The sequence below is a fragment of the Actinia tenebrosa genome, unplaced genomic scaffold, assembly GCF_029948245.1.
Source record: "Actinia tenebrosa isolate PJP-AT-01 unplaced genomic scaffold, QUT_ActTen_1.0 PGA_scaffold12__29_contigs__length_12842862, whole genome shotgun sequence".
NCBI classification, from domain to species: Eukaryota; Metazoa; Cnidaria; class Anthozoa; order Actiniaria; family Actiniidae; genus Actinia; species Actinia tenebrosa.
Window position 1 is genome coordinate 8,329,853 of NW_028292572.1, and position 17,848 is coordinate 8,347,700.

Consider the following 17,848-nt stretch of genomic DNA (forward strand, 5'->3'; position numbering starts at 1 on the left):
TATCAAAATATCATGCTTTGTTAGTGGAAAGAATGCGATCATTTGTCATCGTTGAAGGCAGAGGTAAATAATTGCTCGCGAGATACTAACAAATCACGCGGATATTTTACTGTATTATCGAGTTCAATAATTGTTTTATCTTTCAAATTATTTTTCAAGCAAATTTATCAGAGTAATTAGGACTCAAAAATTAGAGTGCATTCAGTTAATCCGTGAAACACAAATTACTATTTTGTACTAAATAGTGCAAGTCAAACAATAGAAACCAAAGGCTTTTGTACAATTTTGTGCAATTTTGTATTACTAACGTTTCACGGATTAACTGAATGCACTCTAATTTTTGAGTCCTAATTACTCTGATAAATTTGCTTGAAATAAAACTGGATAAAAACATATTTGTATTGGTCTTTTGTGTATTCCTTGCTGTGTCATAAACTGTTCTGGTTCAGTGATAGCGACTATTAGTATCTAAATAGCGACTATTTGTTAGTAACTAGTTTGATTCTATTTCACAGTTCAAGTGTTTTTGCTCTAAGACAAATCTTGGTGTATTAGGAGTAGCTAAAAATGAAAAATATCGCAAAATGTTTTTCCGATTATAAACCATTTACTATTTGATCTCTTTAATTTGCCCGTAGGCTGAGGCTGCACAATGGGACACAGGGTGCCCTTCGAGGTCCTTTTATCTATCTATATATACACCTACTTGCAAGAACGCTGTCATACGAAAATTAAGAGTTAATTACCGAGAACGGAGGCAATAAGCCATATACACCACGAAGGATGTATAGGCTTATTGCCGACGCTCGAGGTAATTCAGTATTTTATTTATCAATTGAGAAGGTTTTCTATCAATTGTTGCTCATTATAAATGCGAGGTCTATATATAGTTATTAACCGGGTTATTACAAGAATAAAGCCTTGTGAACAACAAAGGAAACCGTGTCAATCGAGAAATAATAGAACATTAGTGATTTAGTGGGATAGGAATTATATTAAAAAACAAAAGAAGATCACTGAAGCTGAACTTTTTCTTTTGTCTTTTAATGTATTCCTTTCTAGCTAAATTACTAATGTTCTAATATCGTATGACAACGTTCTTGCAAGTAGGAGTATATATTTTAAAGAAAACCTCTTAATATTATCCGGGAACGTTATATAACCTTAATATCACCAAAACACTGATGTTTTTTTACTCCTTCAATCAATTTGAAACGACAAAAAATATATTGCAAATATAAATAGCTTCAAATTTAGACTATGTCATTGAATATTCTATATTTTTTATTCTCGTCCTCAGAGCCCACGTTATTCTTGGTCAGCACGGACGTTTTAGATGATTCATTTCATGCAGAGATAGCTCGGAGAACATCCTCATCCTCACCCCCACCCTCTGTACAGTTGAATTTGTTGTCATTTCGCCTCTGTTGTTCAGAGTTCTCGTTTAATTATTGAAATCCAGTCTTTGGCCCTTAAATTTAACAAGTTTGTGGTAAAAGGAATCGTACAAATACTCCCCTCTCCCTCCCAGAGAGCAAGAGACAAAATACCCCCGGGGAGGGGGTGCTCGCTATTAATAGACATGATATGCATTAATCTCCAGACTCAAATGCGACCTTTTATTCAATCAAAACCATGAACAAGTCTTTTCTTGTTACACCACATTTTCCTGTCTAATCATGGATTTAAATGATAAGGAGTTGCCATAGTGATGATGTTGTCATAGTAATGAAAGTAGCCTCAGGATCCCAGCGCCTTTAATGAGTCCTATAAGATATGCAGCAAAAGTAGGAATTCGCCATTTTCAGGCCTTAGTTGACGGTTGTTTTCTGCGATTATCTAGCTAATACCACGGAAATGAACTTAGAGATATTTTACTTGCCCGTGAAACAAAATTGTATAATTAGTGACTAAAAGTCAAACTGAGAAAAGCGAAAGAAAACCGAATGGAATTAGGATGTAGTAATGTATTTTACTTAATATTTTTTCACGGGACAAGAACCATCATTGTCCTTCTAACGCTATAGTTATGTATAGAGAAATCTAAATTGATGGTTGCAGTAACCAGGTAAAGAAACCTATTTCCGCGTTCGTCTATTAGCTCCTTTGATGATGATATAAATCCTCTCTAGACTCCTCTAGACTAGTTCTTCTTTGTGCTCTCTGTTCAGTAACGAGGAGTCGTACCATCGACTTCATTTTCGCAAAAGTCAGAGAATCCAGAAGCGATTCTGATTCGATTCGATTATTTCCCAGCTTGATTCGTACTGTTTTAGCAATAGCTATTCTCTCTATGATTGGTGGCTTGAGTTGATATTCAGTCCTAAAGGCTAATTCTTCTCAAAAAGCGACTGATTTTCGTCTAAGAGAACCAGTTTTCCTAATGAGTCCTTCTTTCATCTTCCCAAGAGAAGAATTGTTAGTTTTCTGTTGTCGTTCTTGCTTCTCTCGTTTTAAATGCTGCCTTACACACGCCTTAACCATGTCAACAACCTCCTGATATCCGTCTCTGTCCGAGATTGAAAGTTCGTAAAATCCGGAGTCCAATTCCTTTGCAAGCTCGCTGCCTTCAGTTTCATTCACAGATCGAAAGTGTTCAAGATCTCGCTTCGTTCCGACAAGTGTCATTGTCGTCGAGTCAGCGTTTTTGCGATCTTTGATGTAGTTTGCGATCCTTTTGGCTTCATCAAATGTCTTGTGATCAGTGATGGAGTAAACGAGGAGGAAGATATCTCCTTTGTTCATGCAGTGGTTGAGCTTAACAGCAGAGTTCTGTATGGTGGAAAAGAACGCAAAGATCGTTAGTTATGAAATAACCTCTGGGCTGATCGAAGTCGGGGCACGGCTAACTCACAGGTCAAACCCTGAAACAACCTCTGGGCTGATCTAAGTCAGGGCATGGCTAACTCACAGATTGAACCCTGAAACAACCTCTGGGCTGATCTAAGTCAGGGCATGGCTAACTCACAGATCAAACCCTGAAACAACCTCTGGGCTGATCTAAGTCAGGGCATGGCTAACTCACAGATCAAACCCTGAAACAACCTCTGGGCTGATCTAAGTCAGGGCATGGCTAACTCACAGATCAAACCCTGAAACAACCTCTGGGCTGATCTAAGTCAGGGCACGGCTAACTCACAGATTGAACCCTGAAACAACCTCTGGACTGATCTAAGTCAGGGCACTGCTAACTTACAGATTGAACCCTGAAACAACCTCTGGGCTGATCAAAATCAGGGCACTGCTAACTCATAGACCATGCCCTGATACAACCTCTGGGCTGATCATAGTCAAGGCACTGCTAACTCACATACCATACCCTGAAATAACCTCTGGGATGATCATAGTCAGGGCACTGCTAACTCACAGACCATACCCTGAAATAGCCTCTGGGCTGATCATAGTCAGGGCACTGCTAACTCACAGACCATACCCTGAAATAACCTCTGGGCTGATCATAGTCAGGGCACTGCTAACTCACAGACCATACCCTGAATGAGCCTCTGGGATGATCATAGTCAGGGCACTGCTAACTCACAGACCATACCCTGAAATAGCCTCTGGGCTGATCATAGTCAGGGCATGGCTAACTCACAGACCATACCCTGAAATAGCCTCTGGGCTGATCATAGTCAGGGCACTGCTAACTCACAGACCATACCCTGAAATAACCTCTGGGCTGATCATAGTCAGGGCACTGCTAACTCACAGACCATATCCTGAAATAGCCTCTGGGCTGATCATAGTCAGGGCATGGCTAACTCACAGACCACACCCTGAAATAACCTCTGGGCTGGCTGAAAAGAAAAACCCTCGAATCAGATTCAAAGGACAGAGTCATCAAACTCTACTCTCATGTGACAGCCTCAAGCCCTTCACTCTCCAAGGTTCCCGCCTTATTACGTTCTTACTACAGAATGTAGGTCATTATCTTTTTCATTCATTAAAAAAAAAAACGAGTTTTATCTAAATTAACACAGTTATGTATAGAGTAAGAAAGATCAGGCTAATAACAGTCTAACCTCGCCAGCTGTATCCGTCAGTTCAATGATTATAAACTCGTTATCGATTTCAATCTGGTGACGATGCGTTGATTCTAAGAAAAAGTAAAACAAAAGTATGTAAAGAAAGAGAGCATGAGATCAACTATGGATTCTGAACATCCACGTGCACAATATTTTTAGCTAATAACATCTATTATATAGAGGATATTACATGGGCGCACGGAGATACGATATTTATCTTCGAGCGTTGAAAAGATCTCTCATGAGTGAGCGCAGAGAACAAGTGAGAGATTTTCAACACGAGAAGATAAATTTCGTATTTCCAAGCGCCCATGTAGTATTCTGTTTATAATATAATTATCCATAAAATCAACTTAATAAGTTTTTTATTATTATAAAAAGTTCTTATTTATAAACCAATAGCTTAAATACACATGATAACGATATTTTCACATGTGAAAATAACAAGTTATTTTCACATGTGAAAATATCAGTTTTTCGAAAAGGAGAAATATAGGTATCTTATAGATAGTTATATGATAAAAATTTTTATCAATACCTTGAAAAAACTCGTGGCTGATCAAAGTCTTGGCATGGCTAACTCACTTATATATCTATGTACTGTTTAATAAACGAGTAGGAGTGTTTTAAAAAAATAAAACACGATCTACGAGTTTTTTGAACTGCTTAAAACACTCATGAACAATTTATAAGATTTTGGTTCAACTGGAGTCACCATACACGTCACGAACATGGATTTTTATACTTCGATAGAGATTTGACGTCACGGGCATGCGCAACTAGATTCAATAGAAGCTCCCACACGTTGGATATTGCGTGCCAAGGCAAAGACAGGCACGTTAGTCAAAGATCATTAGGGTTTACTATGACCTTGATGAAGCTCTATGTCTTCATCTAAACTTGGATGCATACTTCATCCCTGATGAAGTCATCCTCATAGTATTCGAGTGGTCTTTATATCAAGATCACATGTGTCTTTATATAAAGACACATGTGTCTTTATATAAAATCACTTGAATACTAATGAAGAGGACTTTATCGGGTATAAAGGTTCATGCACGTGACGTGTATGGTGGCTCCAAGTTACCTACCAAGTGTGACATCGTATTCACCGATGAATCGACGAGTAAGAAGACGAACTGTAAGAGCTAACAAGAAAAGAAATGATAAGTAAGAAACCACTTGTTTACTTTACGCACTACAGCAAGGCGCGCTAGTTTTTGGTACATCTGCTAAGGTTAAGAAAGATGGAAAGAATAGATAGTTAGAAGGATAATGGGATGGGATGGATAGAATGATTAGATAAAATAGAAGGATGGAAGGAAGATGGGATGGAATGGATACGAATGAAATGTAATGTAAAGATTGGATAGATGGATAGATAAACGGATGGAAGGATTCATGGATAGAATGATAATGGGATGGAATGTATAGATTATATAGATGAAATGAACGGTTGATGTGATAAACGGAGGGAAGCTTGCACGAGATAAATGGATGGATAAATTGATGGATACATGCATTATGGCTAGATAAATGGATGGATACATGTAGGAATGGTAAGATGAATGGATGGATACATACATGAATGGCAAGATGAATGGATAGATACATGCATGAATGGTAAGATGAATGGATAGATACATACATGAATGGCAAGATGAATGGATAGATACATGCAGGAATGGTAAGATGAATGGATAGATACATGCAGGAATGGTAAGATGAATGGATGGATACATGCAGGAATGGCTAGATGAATGGATGGATACATGCAGCAATAGATGGATACATTCATGAATGGCTAGATGAATGGATGGATACATGCAGGAATAGATGGATACATGCATGAATTGCTAGATGAATGGATGAGTAACGGAATGCATGGATGGATATTGTTTTACCTGACTTGCCAACACCCACACTTCCCAGTATAACTATCTTTACAGGTTTCACGTTGCTTTGAACAACTGATTGCTTTCGTCTTCGACCCGGATTTGCGTCTTTTCTCTTCATCTTTTACTCTGAAAACGAAACGAAGATTAACACCAATTTTTCTTTTCTTTCCTTGAAATGTTTCACTCCTTTTATTCCTTAAAAATTGATGCGTCGGCAGAGCATTTGTCGTATTGTTTACCGCTCGTACAAACTCTTTCCTGTTCATCCAGCGAATTCTGTCCTTGGCCTTGACCTACCGTGATTCCTAGATCTCGTACATCAATTTGGTTTCTGGTAAGCAGTGATACGCTACTGTACATACGGTTTGTACATTTACAGATTCCTCGATGAATTATATCCAGACTAATGACTATAATTTCTTATGACACCAAGATCAACTTCAGACCTAGGCCATGCATTTAAGCAATGAATAAAGTAATTCATAACATTCCACAAGACTTTATTCGAGCAAAGTTTGCAGCAAAAGAGGCTGACTTACTGCACTACATAATGACAAGTCGCAGCACTGAAAAGGCTTCTCACATGACTATCTTTGGTATTTGTGCGCGCGTTTTAGGAAGCTCTACTTCTATATATATAATTCTTTGAAAGCTTTCATTTTCATATTTTTACTTGATTAAATTTATTTTTTCGTCTAATGTTATAGTAGTTTTCCTACAAGTTGGGAACGATATGGCAAATTCGTAGCCATACTGTAGCCGTACTGTAGCCACACCGTATCTCACCGAAGCCGTAACTACGCGCTGTGATTGGATGATTTAGACAATGGGAAGCCATTACCGTGTTACAGCATGTCGTCCCGTGTACGTACTGTAGGTCAGTATACCGTATGTGTTGCACTCACACGAGAACCTCTCTCTTACTCACCAGTTTCAGTCAATTGAATAAGTGAATGTCATATTGTAGCATGGTCTTATGTACACACTGATAAATCGATTACAAAAACATATGATGCGCATCAATCCGTCCTTCACAGATAAGGTCCTACATAGGTTTAAAAATCGTTTGGTGAAAAATTTTATATTCTCGTTCTAAATTGCGGTACGCAAAACTAATAACAGATCAAGCTTAATTTGCTAGCTACGACATTAAATAAGGTTTGAGTCTTGCAAAAATTAAATGATTGCAAAACGAGCATGGCTACCTGTCTCCTAGTCCACCATATGATCGCCATTCAAACTTGTACACAAAAAGTTTTTTTAAACATCGCTGTAAAAACAAAACAAAAAAAGGCTTTCGCCGGCGTCTGTCACATGTCTGTCACTCGTATTAATATTGCGACAAAAAAGTTAAACTCACTCGTGGGTTTATTTTGATACCCAACCAAAAAAACAAAAATCGAAGTCTGCAAGAATCTCTGGGCGATCAAGTTCAGGGCATGGCTAACTCACAGAACCTGGAGAAAAAAACCTTCGAAGCAATTGCGAAAAGACCAAAAATGATCCTGAAACAAGTTTAGAAGGAATGAGGAGTTTTCTAGTCCGAGTCTTGGGAATCGAACAGTTGTACTAGAAAGTTAAAGCATGCTAAAGGATGATATTATGATGAAGACGTAAAATATATATTGAGCACTGGCAGAAGACTATAGTGTTTGACTATTCCTAGTGAGCAACATGAGAGAAAACCTCACAGGACGAAAAACAAACCGAAATCTTACAGTATTAGGAGCTAAAAGAAAACGCGCAAATTCTACTGAAAACTTATGGTTTTAAGAGACATACTTTCTTAAGAGGTTACTACTTACCTGTAATTCAGCGTAGCTTGGTTGTCCTGATTAGAAAGCGAACGAGCAACTCGGCGCAGGTTTGATAAACGCTTCTTGGAGGTCTAGGCTTGTAATCTGTGTTCCTCGCAATGTCAACTTCAACCCAGAAACAGGAGCGAAGATGAAGAGGCGTATCGAAGGATAAGTGAAAATATAACATCAATTAACTGAATCTTCTCGTCTCGCGAGGCCCTTGTCAACTGCCTCTCACGTAGAGTCTTTAAGAATAATATTAATAGTCTTGGGGCAGTTTATTAATATCATTTCTGAGTCTAGGTCAATAGACAGGCCAAATGTTTCAGCTATGACGGATACGAAGCTGCTGAAAAGGTGAATCCAAGTTTTTGCTGTTAAAACGATGTTTTTAAGACAAAATACCCAAAGCCTGTCACACTAAAGCTGGTGAGCTCAATCGTTACTCGCTATTTATCTTACTGGATATAACATAGAAGTTAATGATGTGAAGGTCAACGAGTCTTTATCGGAAAACCGTCATTATGAATCGGCGCATGCGTAAAGCCGCCCATTTTAAGATATTAGATGTCTTTGGATGGGAGTTTATTGGGAGCATCGAGTTAATCTGATGGAGAATAGTTCGAGCAAGTTCTTCAAGAGGTTTTGAATCTACTTTCATAGTCGGTATAAAAAGTTACACCCGAAAAGTTTGACGTTCGTTGCAGCAATTCTTCTGGATGCTGGGCGACAGATGGGGAAAATAAGAACACGTAGCCGGGTAAAGAGTGACAGAAGTTGTTTTTTGATAACACACAGTAATCGGATAACTAGATGCATGGTGTAAAGTTATTGATGAGTCTCGAAATGAGACACACCTTCTGTCACTATGGACGATTAGAGAGATTTAAATTCACTCTAAAGAACATAATCTTGTATGTTATGCGGCTATGATTCTTATTTCTCGTTGCCGCGATACGATGGCCAAACTGGATAATGAAGAGAGGAAGGAGAAGAAGAAGGAAGAGCAGGAGGAGGAGGAAGAAGAGAAGGAAAAGAAGAAGCATAACTTCAAGAAGAAGAAGAAAGAGAAGGAGAGGGAGATAGAGAAGGAGAAGGAGAAGGAGAAGGAGAAGGAGAAGGAGAAGGAGAAGGAGAAGGAGAAGGAGAAGGAGAAAGAGAAGGAGAAGGAGAAGGAGAAGGAGAAGGAGAAGGAGAAGGAGAAGGAGAAGGAGAAGGAGAAGGAGAAGGAGAAGGAGAAGGAGAAGGAGAATACATATCATCTATAAAAAAGGTATGAATAACTGAGCCAAAATTCTGTTTCTTAAAACTCAAACAAACTACAGATGTCATCCAAGTCGCGTGCGTCAAATATTCACGGCATCTTCTTATCTGTTCAATTCAATAATTTTTCGAGCAAAATTAAATAATGCAAACGATTAACGTACTTGTCTTTTCTACGGCTCATCTCTTGTTAATTGTTCATCTAATTCTACTCATTTAATTCAAATCACGAAATCATTCTTCCGATTGACGTCTCAGATTAACACCATGGTCATACCTCTTGAGAATACTTGACGCAAATGTTGGTCAGATTTTTAAAAAAAATTGTTGGCAGTTGCATCAATAGCTCCAACCGCTAATCATTACCCATTTCCTTTGACGATAGAACTGTTATAGTGTATCAATTGGGACCAGTTGGTTGATGTTACAAGTATTTGCATTCTTATTAGGGGATCGTAAAATAAGTGTTTTTATGATTAAGGATAAATTTTAAGGCGCTTAAATGATAATATGTATTGTTATGGACCATTTCCTTTGACGATAGAACTGTTATAATGCATCAATTGGGACCAGTTGGTGGATGCAACAAGTATTTGTATTCTTATTAGGATCGTAAAATAAGTGTTTTTTATCAAGGATGTATTGTTATGAACAAATTTTGAAGCTAGGATAGCATACATTTTTTTCTTTTGTAATAATGTTGGGTATTTGATTTTATTTCGCAAAAAAATACATAGTATATTTTGCCTTTTACCAGGAACTTGTTTTCCTAGTTTTCTGATTTATATTCAAGTTTCAAAGTTTGTCTTTAACTACGTGCCTTAGCAAATCAAAAGCTTTTCCAGATTGGTCTTTCAAAATATTCTAAATTGTCTGATCACTGGATGTTCTGCAGTTCTACCGCAGTCATTGATAAACATGATCAACATGTTCACAAACACGACTGAGCACGAGGCTAAACATTACGACACATTTTTTCTCTTCTTGGCGACACGTCACGTGCTTAGCAGCGAGTCTATGTTGACCTTTACACAACAGCAGATTCATCGAATATATTGCTTAATAAGGATAAAGATCGACGTCGTTGACCTATATTTATCGATGCGACCTCCACTCCCGTTCTTGGAAGCACTCGTAGATATTGAATTACTTATATATGTAACTATAGAATACCGAAAATGCGGTCAAACTCGTTATTACTTCTCGGATATTTTTTACGCGTTATCGAAATACCGCTGTGCGTCTTGACTGCAGTCGCTTCAGCCTCGTTTTAACACAAAATGCCCACGTCTTGAGTTTTCACATGGTCAGCGGCTGCATCCTTTTACAATTATAAAAATCAAATTAGTGAAAATTTTTGCCTGCGAGCCACTTGCTGTTGAGATATACTGGTTTAAAAGCGAAAAGAAGAATAGGGTTGAGTAAATGACGTCATTTACTCACAATTTAGATGCTGAATAAAATTGATAGTTATTTCCCGCCACTTTTGACTGTGAAGGAAACATGTTGCTTGGCTACTATCTGTGGCATATAGATAAAGTTTAAACTAGTTTCAAGTCATTTCCAATTTTCATTGATTTTCATCCAAGTGCCCATGCGTTCTATCTTTATATCCAACAAATCTCCCTCAAAATAAGGTTTATTTTAGAGTTCAAACAAGACTAATACAAAAATGTCACACAAAGTTCTTTATTCTGTTGCTTCATTATTTCAAATTCAGCAAAAATACATGAAATTTTTTGGGGAAAAAAAATACAAACATTCCTATCACACTGTCGAATATATTAATACTAATATTAGTTAATATTCATTTCATAGATAAATAAATATTTTCCTCCCTTGACATGGAGATCTAGGCTATACAATGGCCTTTAAATGCATGGGATATTCTTTTTGTATGAAAAAGTCCCTTTTGAAGCCGGACACACAGATAATAACTCTTTCTTTTTACCAAATTCGTTATTAAACACTTCTTTGTGTTGCTCACACTTATCAAAATAACGTCATTTCTTTAAATCACAGAACAAGATTTGGCTTTTGCTTCTCCATTTTTTGCGTCATTGGTGTTTGCGTTCTGGTCCGATTTTTCCTTCTCCTCTTCTTTCTCCTCTTCTTTCTCCTTTTCTTTCTCAGCATCACTACCTTCCGGTGCTTCGTCCTCCATCTTGGACAGTTCGTTCACACACTTGATCATGTCTTGAACCAGACTCCACTCACTATATCCCAGACGCCTCCAGTTCGATATATCGATTCTGTCAATGACCTCTGAGTGCTCACCAGTCGACCCTCTAGCTTGACAGTTTCGCTCTCTTGCAAACTTGTCGATAGCTTCAAAACCCATGGATTTGATGAGCTTAGGGACGAGTATGTGGACTGAACCTCTCATTGCTGTTCCAAGGTTAGTTGGACAACAGGTAATACATCCATGAGATGGGGTATGCATGAAGACATCATCGATTCCTAGTTCCTTCTTCAACCCAGCCTCAATAGCAGCGATTCCTCTGGACAGTCTGTCGAAGACTCTCTTGACGTCACCTCCCTTCTCCATGGAGATGATCCTAAGGTGGTCACCTTCGTTGATCCAAAGAAGAAACTCTTTCGTGTTTGACACGAAGATTCCTCGTCCATGAGGCCAGTGCTCGTGGTATCCCGACGCCGCTTGCATCTTGTCCTTGCCTCGGAACAAGAAATGGTCATCAATGAGCTGTTGCTGTTGCTCTGGTGTCATCGTGGTGTGCCTGTAGAACGTCCCAGCAAGATCGCCTTCCAAACCAGCAAATACCTTCTCCATCAGGTCAGCAATGGCCAGGCGTGTCTCCTTAGTACCTCCAGGATTGAGTGGAAAAGTGGAGATATTTCTAGCCACTCGGATTCGCGTTGAAATGATCTTTTTCTTCGCCTCAGGGCTCAGATCTTCAGTGATCTTGGAACTGTCCATGTCCGTCACGTGGTTTCCTGTCTTGACGTCATAACCACCATGATATTTGGCAATAACTTTGTCAAAAAGTATCTCTCCAAACACTTGGTAGGACTCCAAATCTCCCGCGTGACAACCAAGAAATGAAGTCGGATTCACAACTCCCGTGTTGATGGCACGAGCTAGGGTCCAGCCTCCACTCTTGGTTTTGATGTGTTTGTTAGCCTCAAAGTCTTCTTTACTTATAGATGAGATAGCAATGCATCGTGTGCCTTTTTCTTTGATCTCGTCTAGTCCACGTGGCCATTCATTATTGGCAAGATCTTCGTCCATGATCAGGTCGAAGTATGGGTCAGGGGTTTTATCCGACATGATGAATCCAGCTGGAAGTACGCTTGGATTACTATTCCTATGGAATAAAGAAAAGATGTGAGAATCGAAGAAAATTAGACGTCGACAACCAAGCAAGGTGCTGCCTCAAACTATCGCGGTCACATGTTCAAGAAAACAGTTGCTTAGGTTAGTTCTCTCCTGTGCCGACTCGAGGATTTTTCTCCGGGGGTTTCCTCTCTCCATAGTAATCAAGCAAGCTGTACCATCGAAAAACAAAGACGATCAGTTAGATTTTATTTATTCCTACATCTTCTTGAGTAGAAATACCATATGAGGCATAACAAGAGAAATTGAATATTCTCTTGGGCATAATGAAAAGAGCTCAACAAACCTACCCACGTGCCGTCTATAATGGTAGAATTACTGCCTAGACCTTACCAATAACTATAGTAACAACCGTGATGATTTTCCCTCATAGAATTTAAAGAACCAAATAACTATTCAATAAATTCTGGAGCTAAATAATTAAAAAAATATCTTGACCTGCCTTAAGATAAGTCGTCCGATCAAACCGCTTGAATTTCACTGCGAAGACGTCACGAAAGTTGATAAATGTTCCGTGTGCTAACGAAAAATATCTAGACTATTATTGCGGGTATAGTAAATAATAAAGGGTTTATCTGGCTTCGTCTTGAAATCTTAGCCTCTTTTTTCCAGAAAAAACAGGTGCTGCTTTTTTTTCTTTTTCTTTTTCTTTTTTTTTTTTATTTTTTTTTTTTTTTTTCCTTTCTTCAGTGCTTTTGATGCGGCTGTCTCTTTTTTCGTATTACTTTGACCCAGATTCAGTCTAATTATCGTCATTATCTTTTAATATCGCCCTAGAGGCCATTGAACAAGAATGCAGACAGAGACAAGAAATATACTGCCATGGCCACTGGTACTCAAGCTATTACGTAAAACCTGGACTAAAAGCGAGCAGAAACATTAAACTTTGGCATTTTGAGTAGGGTAATGCGTTAATCGTAGGAACAGCCGTTTTCGTAACCATTCGGGCAATTTGTCTGATTGAAAACACATCTTTGCGTTATCAGAATATACTTAATTAAAGGATTACTTAAAGGAAGAGATTAGAATATTTTTTAAATTGACGGGTTTTTTAAAAATTTCTCGGTAGGTTTTAACTTCATAATGTTTAATTCAGTTAAAGCCAGGGTAATTCAATATTCAAGAAAATCACTGATTTGTAAAAATATTTTGTGGTGTAGTAGCGGACCTCATTGCATGACTACAAAAAGATTTGCACGTTTGTGTTTTTATGTTTTAATTCTTGGGTTCAATTTTAGAGCTTTTCCACTGTTCTTGGCTTGCCCTAGAGAATTTGTCATTGTCTTATGCTAATAGAATACAAAACATTTGGGAATCTCAAGTAATCTCGTAGCGTCTCTCTATGGTCGCACAAGGAATAAAAACGTTCGCTCTCTGTTTTAACTTCACGGCTTTTTTCTTTCCAATTTTTATTGAGGATATAATAAAATTTATACTCTACTGATCCTTGCCACAAATGCAAAAAGCTTCTGTATAACTAGTGTCATATATTACATAAATACGAAACCGATGCATATTCAAGCACTTGTCATGTTAGTCCAGTATTGCAATATTATCAAGGAGTGCATGACTATCAAAATGCTTTAGTACGAAAAAAGCCCTTATTGTGTCGCGACCTTTGAAGAAGAAAAATCAGGTTATTTAGACACCACCAGAAATGATAATTTTGTCTCAATTCGAGTGATTTTAATTTGTGTACATTGAATATTGGTGTTCATTCTTTTCAGCGAAAAGGCCGGTTTTGTATGGTTGTGTTTTATAAGAGGCTCCCTTGAGTTAAAAATCATTTTAATTGTACCCACATTTACATTCTTGGCTCGATTTGATGGCCCTTCAGACGTAAACACGGTACTTAAAAGCAATTGAAGAATCTTCCTTGCATAAATGTAGTCGAAGAGAAAGGTGAACTTGAATTCCATCGACGCTAACTGGCTGATTATTTTCTGTTCTCCGTATAAAATAAACGAGTTTGAAGCTGACCAAACTAACGACGAAGGTAGAATTTATTCTCTACCGTCAAATATTTTTCAATTCGATCAGTGTTGTGCACGTGAAGATTTAGGTAATGTTTGCACATCATTCATGCGAGTCCCTGCTTTACGAAGACATTTTTACATTTCTATCTCTTTAAAGCCGTTTAAGGAAGACATTTTTTGATTCCGTTTTGGTCCTAGCAACTTATTTCAAGTAAACAATTCCAGTAAACACAAAACAAACCGGCAGGGATTCTGTTTCGTTTTTGGGACCGCCGAAACGAACGGTGGGTCAAAACGAACAACAGCAAGCTCAGCAAGCTATTAAATACTATTTTAAGGGTTTGAGAAAGCAGAATACCTGGATTTTGAGCTGAAAATTTGAAAGATCAGTCCTTCTGCTTCGGTTGTCGCTGCTGTGGTCAATTGCAGAGGGATTAGTTTCGAGATCCCAAACCAAGTATAATATTATTCTCTGATGAATATTCAATAAGATGGCTAGACTAAAAATCCTTACGGGGGGAGGGTGGAAAGCAAATACAATAGTCCTTTTGCAACAACGAGCGGCCTTCAAAAACGTACGAATATAGTTTTGTCTCAACATCAACATCAAAAACATTCACAAGGAAGGAAACAAGATTGCTTTATTTTACTTATAGATGATGTGGTGCGATTGATCTGAATTCAAGTTTTTCAAAGTTTTGGCAAGGCTTTATATACAGACAAAAAAAAAAAAAAAATCAAAATAAACTAGATTAATTATACAGCTTCTCATTAAGCCCATATAGGTAACTGTCCAATTATTTTCTTAATTGGACAGGTCTTGTTGATATGGGATTAATTAGGCAGCTATATAATTAATAGGTAATGGTATTTCATGCTCCCCAATCAAGAAATAATTAGACTCGAAAAATTCCTCTGACTACCAAATTGGAAGTCCTTGGAATTTTCCTCGTCCAATATGGAGTCCTATTACATATACTAATACAGTTTAATTTGGATTTCGTTCTAATATCAGGGCCCTCGATTGCACGAGCTAAATAATCTACTAGCGTCTACATGTTTGTCTTCGCGCAAACGGCTTGCTCACGTTTTCATTTTTCAAAACTTCTTACCAAAGATAATTTTCAAATTCTCTACTATTTTCTCGATTCTTTTTCACTAATTCTGAAAATTGTTTTATTTTTCATCTGACGTTTCACGATGCTCTAAGATGCTCAAAATCTCTTTTCACTAATTGCTATATGTTCTGTCTCTTTTAATGTTTATTTTTTCTTTCTTTTATTATTTGCGTCCTTCAGATGATGAATAGCCCTGTAATGGAATAATCTATGATCTGAGCGCTTAAACCCCTTACCACAGACGACACAAACATAAGGTTTGGCACCAGTATGGACGCGGTAGTGTCTTTGATAGTCATCAGATCGACGGAACTGCTTGTTGCACCCCACCCACGAACAGGGGTAAGGTTTCTCTCCCGTATGGATTCTTTTGTGAAGAACTAGAAAGGAATAGTGGCTGTAGGACTTCTCGCAGGCCGGCCAGTCGCAAGGATATCGGCCATCGCCACTGTTTTTCTTTTCTGTCCTTGGCTCCAGAGATAGACATTCTTTTGAACTTATTGTACTGCAACTAGCTTTGCTCCTTGGCGCTGAACACGAAGTTTGTACATCATCTTTATTGCTTGGCAACACAGTTGATGCCAAGTCTTTGATGACGGTAGTTTTTTGTCTTGAGTTTGTTTCCAATTCATTACTCCATTTGCATCCCTCGCCTTCCTTACGAGCTTGAACTGAGCACCTTTGTGTTCTGTTTTGAAAACTTTGCTCGCTTGTTGTTCGGCTATCACTGACCCCCACTAGAGGTCCTTTTAATTGGTTATTGTGCTCACTTGCCTGTGTCTTCTGGCAGCACGCATCCTGCCTATCCATACAAGCATATCTTCGATCGTTCTTTAAAAGAGGCTGGTAATTCTCTGAACAGTTTTCGTTTGGGATATTGAACAATCTTGCAGTACATCTTTCTCTTTGTGTCGTTTGATCACAGAACTTCATGAAATTTAAGTTTCGTTTGGCTGCCTTTGCATGGCTGGAGAAGCTATTGTCTGGTACTTCGTGTCTTGGAATTTGAATGAATTCATTCAAGTGAGTCGCTTCAAATTCTAAAATATTATTATTTTCATCTTGGGAACCGATGATATATCTTTCTCCTTCACAGAGTTGTTCCTTTCTGCAATGATGATGATGATGTTTTGTGTATTGATGAAAACCGGTTTCAGAGTCCAACTTATCGCTAGGAATGCAGTTTGCTCTTTTCCAAGCTTCCCAATGATGCTCGTTTGTTATTAAAGCTGAAGTGTGATTGCACGTCTCAGGTGTGTAATTCTCAAAGCTGATCGTTTTTGAAGAGCGTTCCTTGGCTTCCAAGTAATCTTTCCTTGATTCTTCAAGAGTCTTCTCTCTATGATTTGTCTTCAGGGTGCTCAGATGTCCTTCTCGATCATGAGCAATAATCTGTCTGGTAACTTCAACATTCTGTCTCTCTGTGGCAGGAGCATTGGCAACGTTCACTCGAATCCGACCCTCGCTATCAGTTACAACCTGCAAGAAATTTGACTCCCTATTTCCGCACTGCCTTGTGCTAACCAATTCATCTTCATCGGGTATGACAATCGTCTCAGGCACATCTTGTTCAGATTTTGAGCACTTTTCAGGTGGCAACTGTTCATTACTGACGGAGTAAGGCTTTGAGCATATTGCGTCACAATTGAGAGATTTAGATCTAGATTCTTTACAATCTGGTAGAAGGTACTCTTCAGCTGCTGACGAAGATCGCTTATCCGCGCGTTTCCCGTATCTTCTGGCAGGTTGCGGATTCTGAAACATTCCTTCAAGAAGCGGCCTTGGTTTAGAAACTGGACTGTTCAATGAACTAGCCGCACTTTGTGTCCTTAATTGAACAGTTGTCTTGTCCATGAATTCATTCTTTTGTCTGTCTGCTAAGTTATTGTTCGGGGGTAGTTTAAGACTTTCAAATTTCCTTAGATCACTCTTGGCGCAATTGTTCTCACATGCAGGGACTTGATAACTATTGCTTTCACTACCTTGTGCAAAATAGACTCTCGATAAAGATATATTAGGTTCAAAGACCTCGAGTGTTTGTGGTGGAGTCCACATAATAATACTTCTGTCTCTAAATTTTGTCAAGTTTTTTCTTGGCCCCAAGCTATGTTCAAGTATTCCCTTTCTTTCTACTGCATTTTCAAAAGCTGTCTCCCTCGATGTAGATGCTAGTCTTTCCTGTCTTGAATCCTCCGCAAGGCTTACACTCTCTGCGTTCTTAACAGCCTGCACACTCTTTCTCGACTCGATCAGTCTGGAATAAATATTATCATCCAACCCAATTCGACTGCAACATTCAGGTGCGTAAGAAATCATTTCAGGAAACGTCTGTGGGTTGTGAACTTCACAAGTTTTTTGTTCTTTAGTTATTTGAGAAATTTCTCTTTCCATCTTGATGACTGACTGTGTAAAAT

General features: G+C 38.4%; 3 protein-coding genes across 3 annotated transcripts in view; 1 reads left to right on the forward strand and 2 right to left on the reverse strand.

Annotated features, from left to right (window-relative positions):
* Positions 1-1,611, forward strand: part of LOC116308985 (protein O-mannosyl-transferase TMTC1) — a 39,544-nt gene extending 37,933 nt beyond the window's left edge. Inside the window, exon 19 of the mRNA XM_031719511.2 lies at positions 1,301-1,611. The gene's annotated coding sequence lies outside the window, so the exon portion shown is untranslated. The remainder of the gene's footprint in view (positions 1-1,300) is intronic.
* On the reverse strand, positions 1,606-8,165 carry LOC116308991 (ras-related and estrogen-regulated growth inhibitor). Its single transcript, XM_031719520.2, has 5 exons — positions 7,729-8,165; positions 5,930-6,049; positions 5,117-5,173; positions 4,023-4,096; positions 1,606-2,772 (listed from the first exon to the last, which is right to left on the reverse strand). The coding sequence occupies exons 2-5, from the start codon at positions 6,039-6,041 to the stop codon at positions 2,341-2,343; spliced, it is 675 nt and encodes a 224-aa protein (XP_031575380.1). The 5' UTR covers positions 6,042-6,049; positions 7,729-8,165; the 3' UTR covers positions 1,606-2,340.
* Positions 8,166-10,658: 2,493 nt separating this feature from the next.
* LOC116308988 (arginine kinase) lies at positions 10,659-14,804 on the reverse strand. The gene is made up of 2 exons (XM_031719514.2): positions 14,675-14,804; positions 10,659-12,311 (listed from the first exon to the last, which is right to left on the reverse strand). The coding sequence occupies exon 2, from the start codon at positions 12,272-12,274 to the stop codon at positions 10,997-10,999; it is 1,278 nt and encodes a 425-aa protein (XP_031575374.1). The 5' UTR covers positions 12,275-12,311; positions 14,675-14,804; the 3' UTR covers positions 10,659-10,996.
* Between the last annotated feature and the right edge of the window lie 3,044 nt (positions 14,805-17,848).

Bases quoted from the DNA above. Each gene is read 5' to 3' on its own strand.
- LOC116308991 (XM_031719520.2), bottom strand. From the start codon at position 6,041: ATGAAGAGAAAAGACGCAAATCCGGGTCGAAGACGAAAGCAATCAGTT. The intron at 5,174-5,929 runs GTAAAACAATAT...TTTTCTTGTTAG, and splicing joins TGTGGGTGTTGGCAAGTCAG to CTCTTACAGTTCGTCTTCTT. The intron at 2,773-4,022 runs GTTAGACTGTTA...TCCACCATACAG, and splicing joins TGACGGATACAGCTGGCGAG to AACTCTGCTGTTAAGCTCAA.
- LOC116308988 (XM_031719514.2), bottom strand. From the start codon at position 12,274: ATGTCGGATAAAACCCCTGACCCATACTTCGACCTGATCATGGACGAA.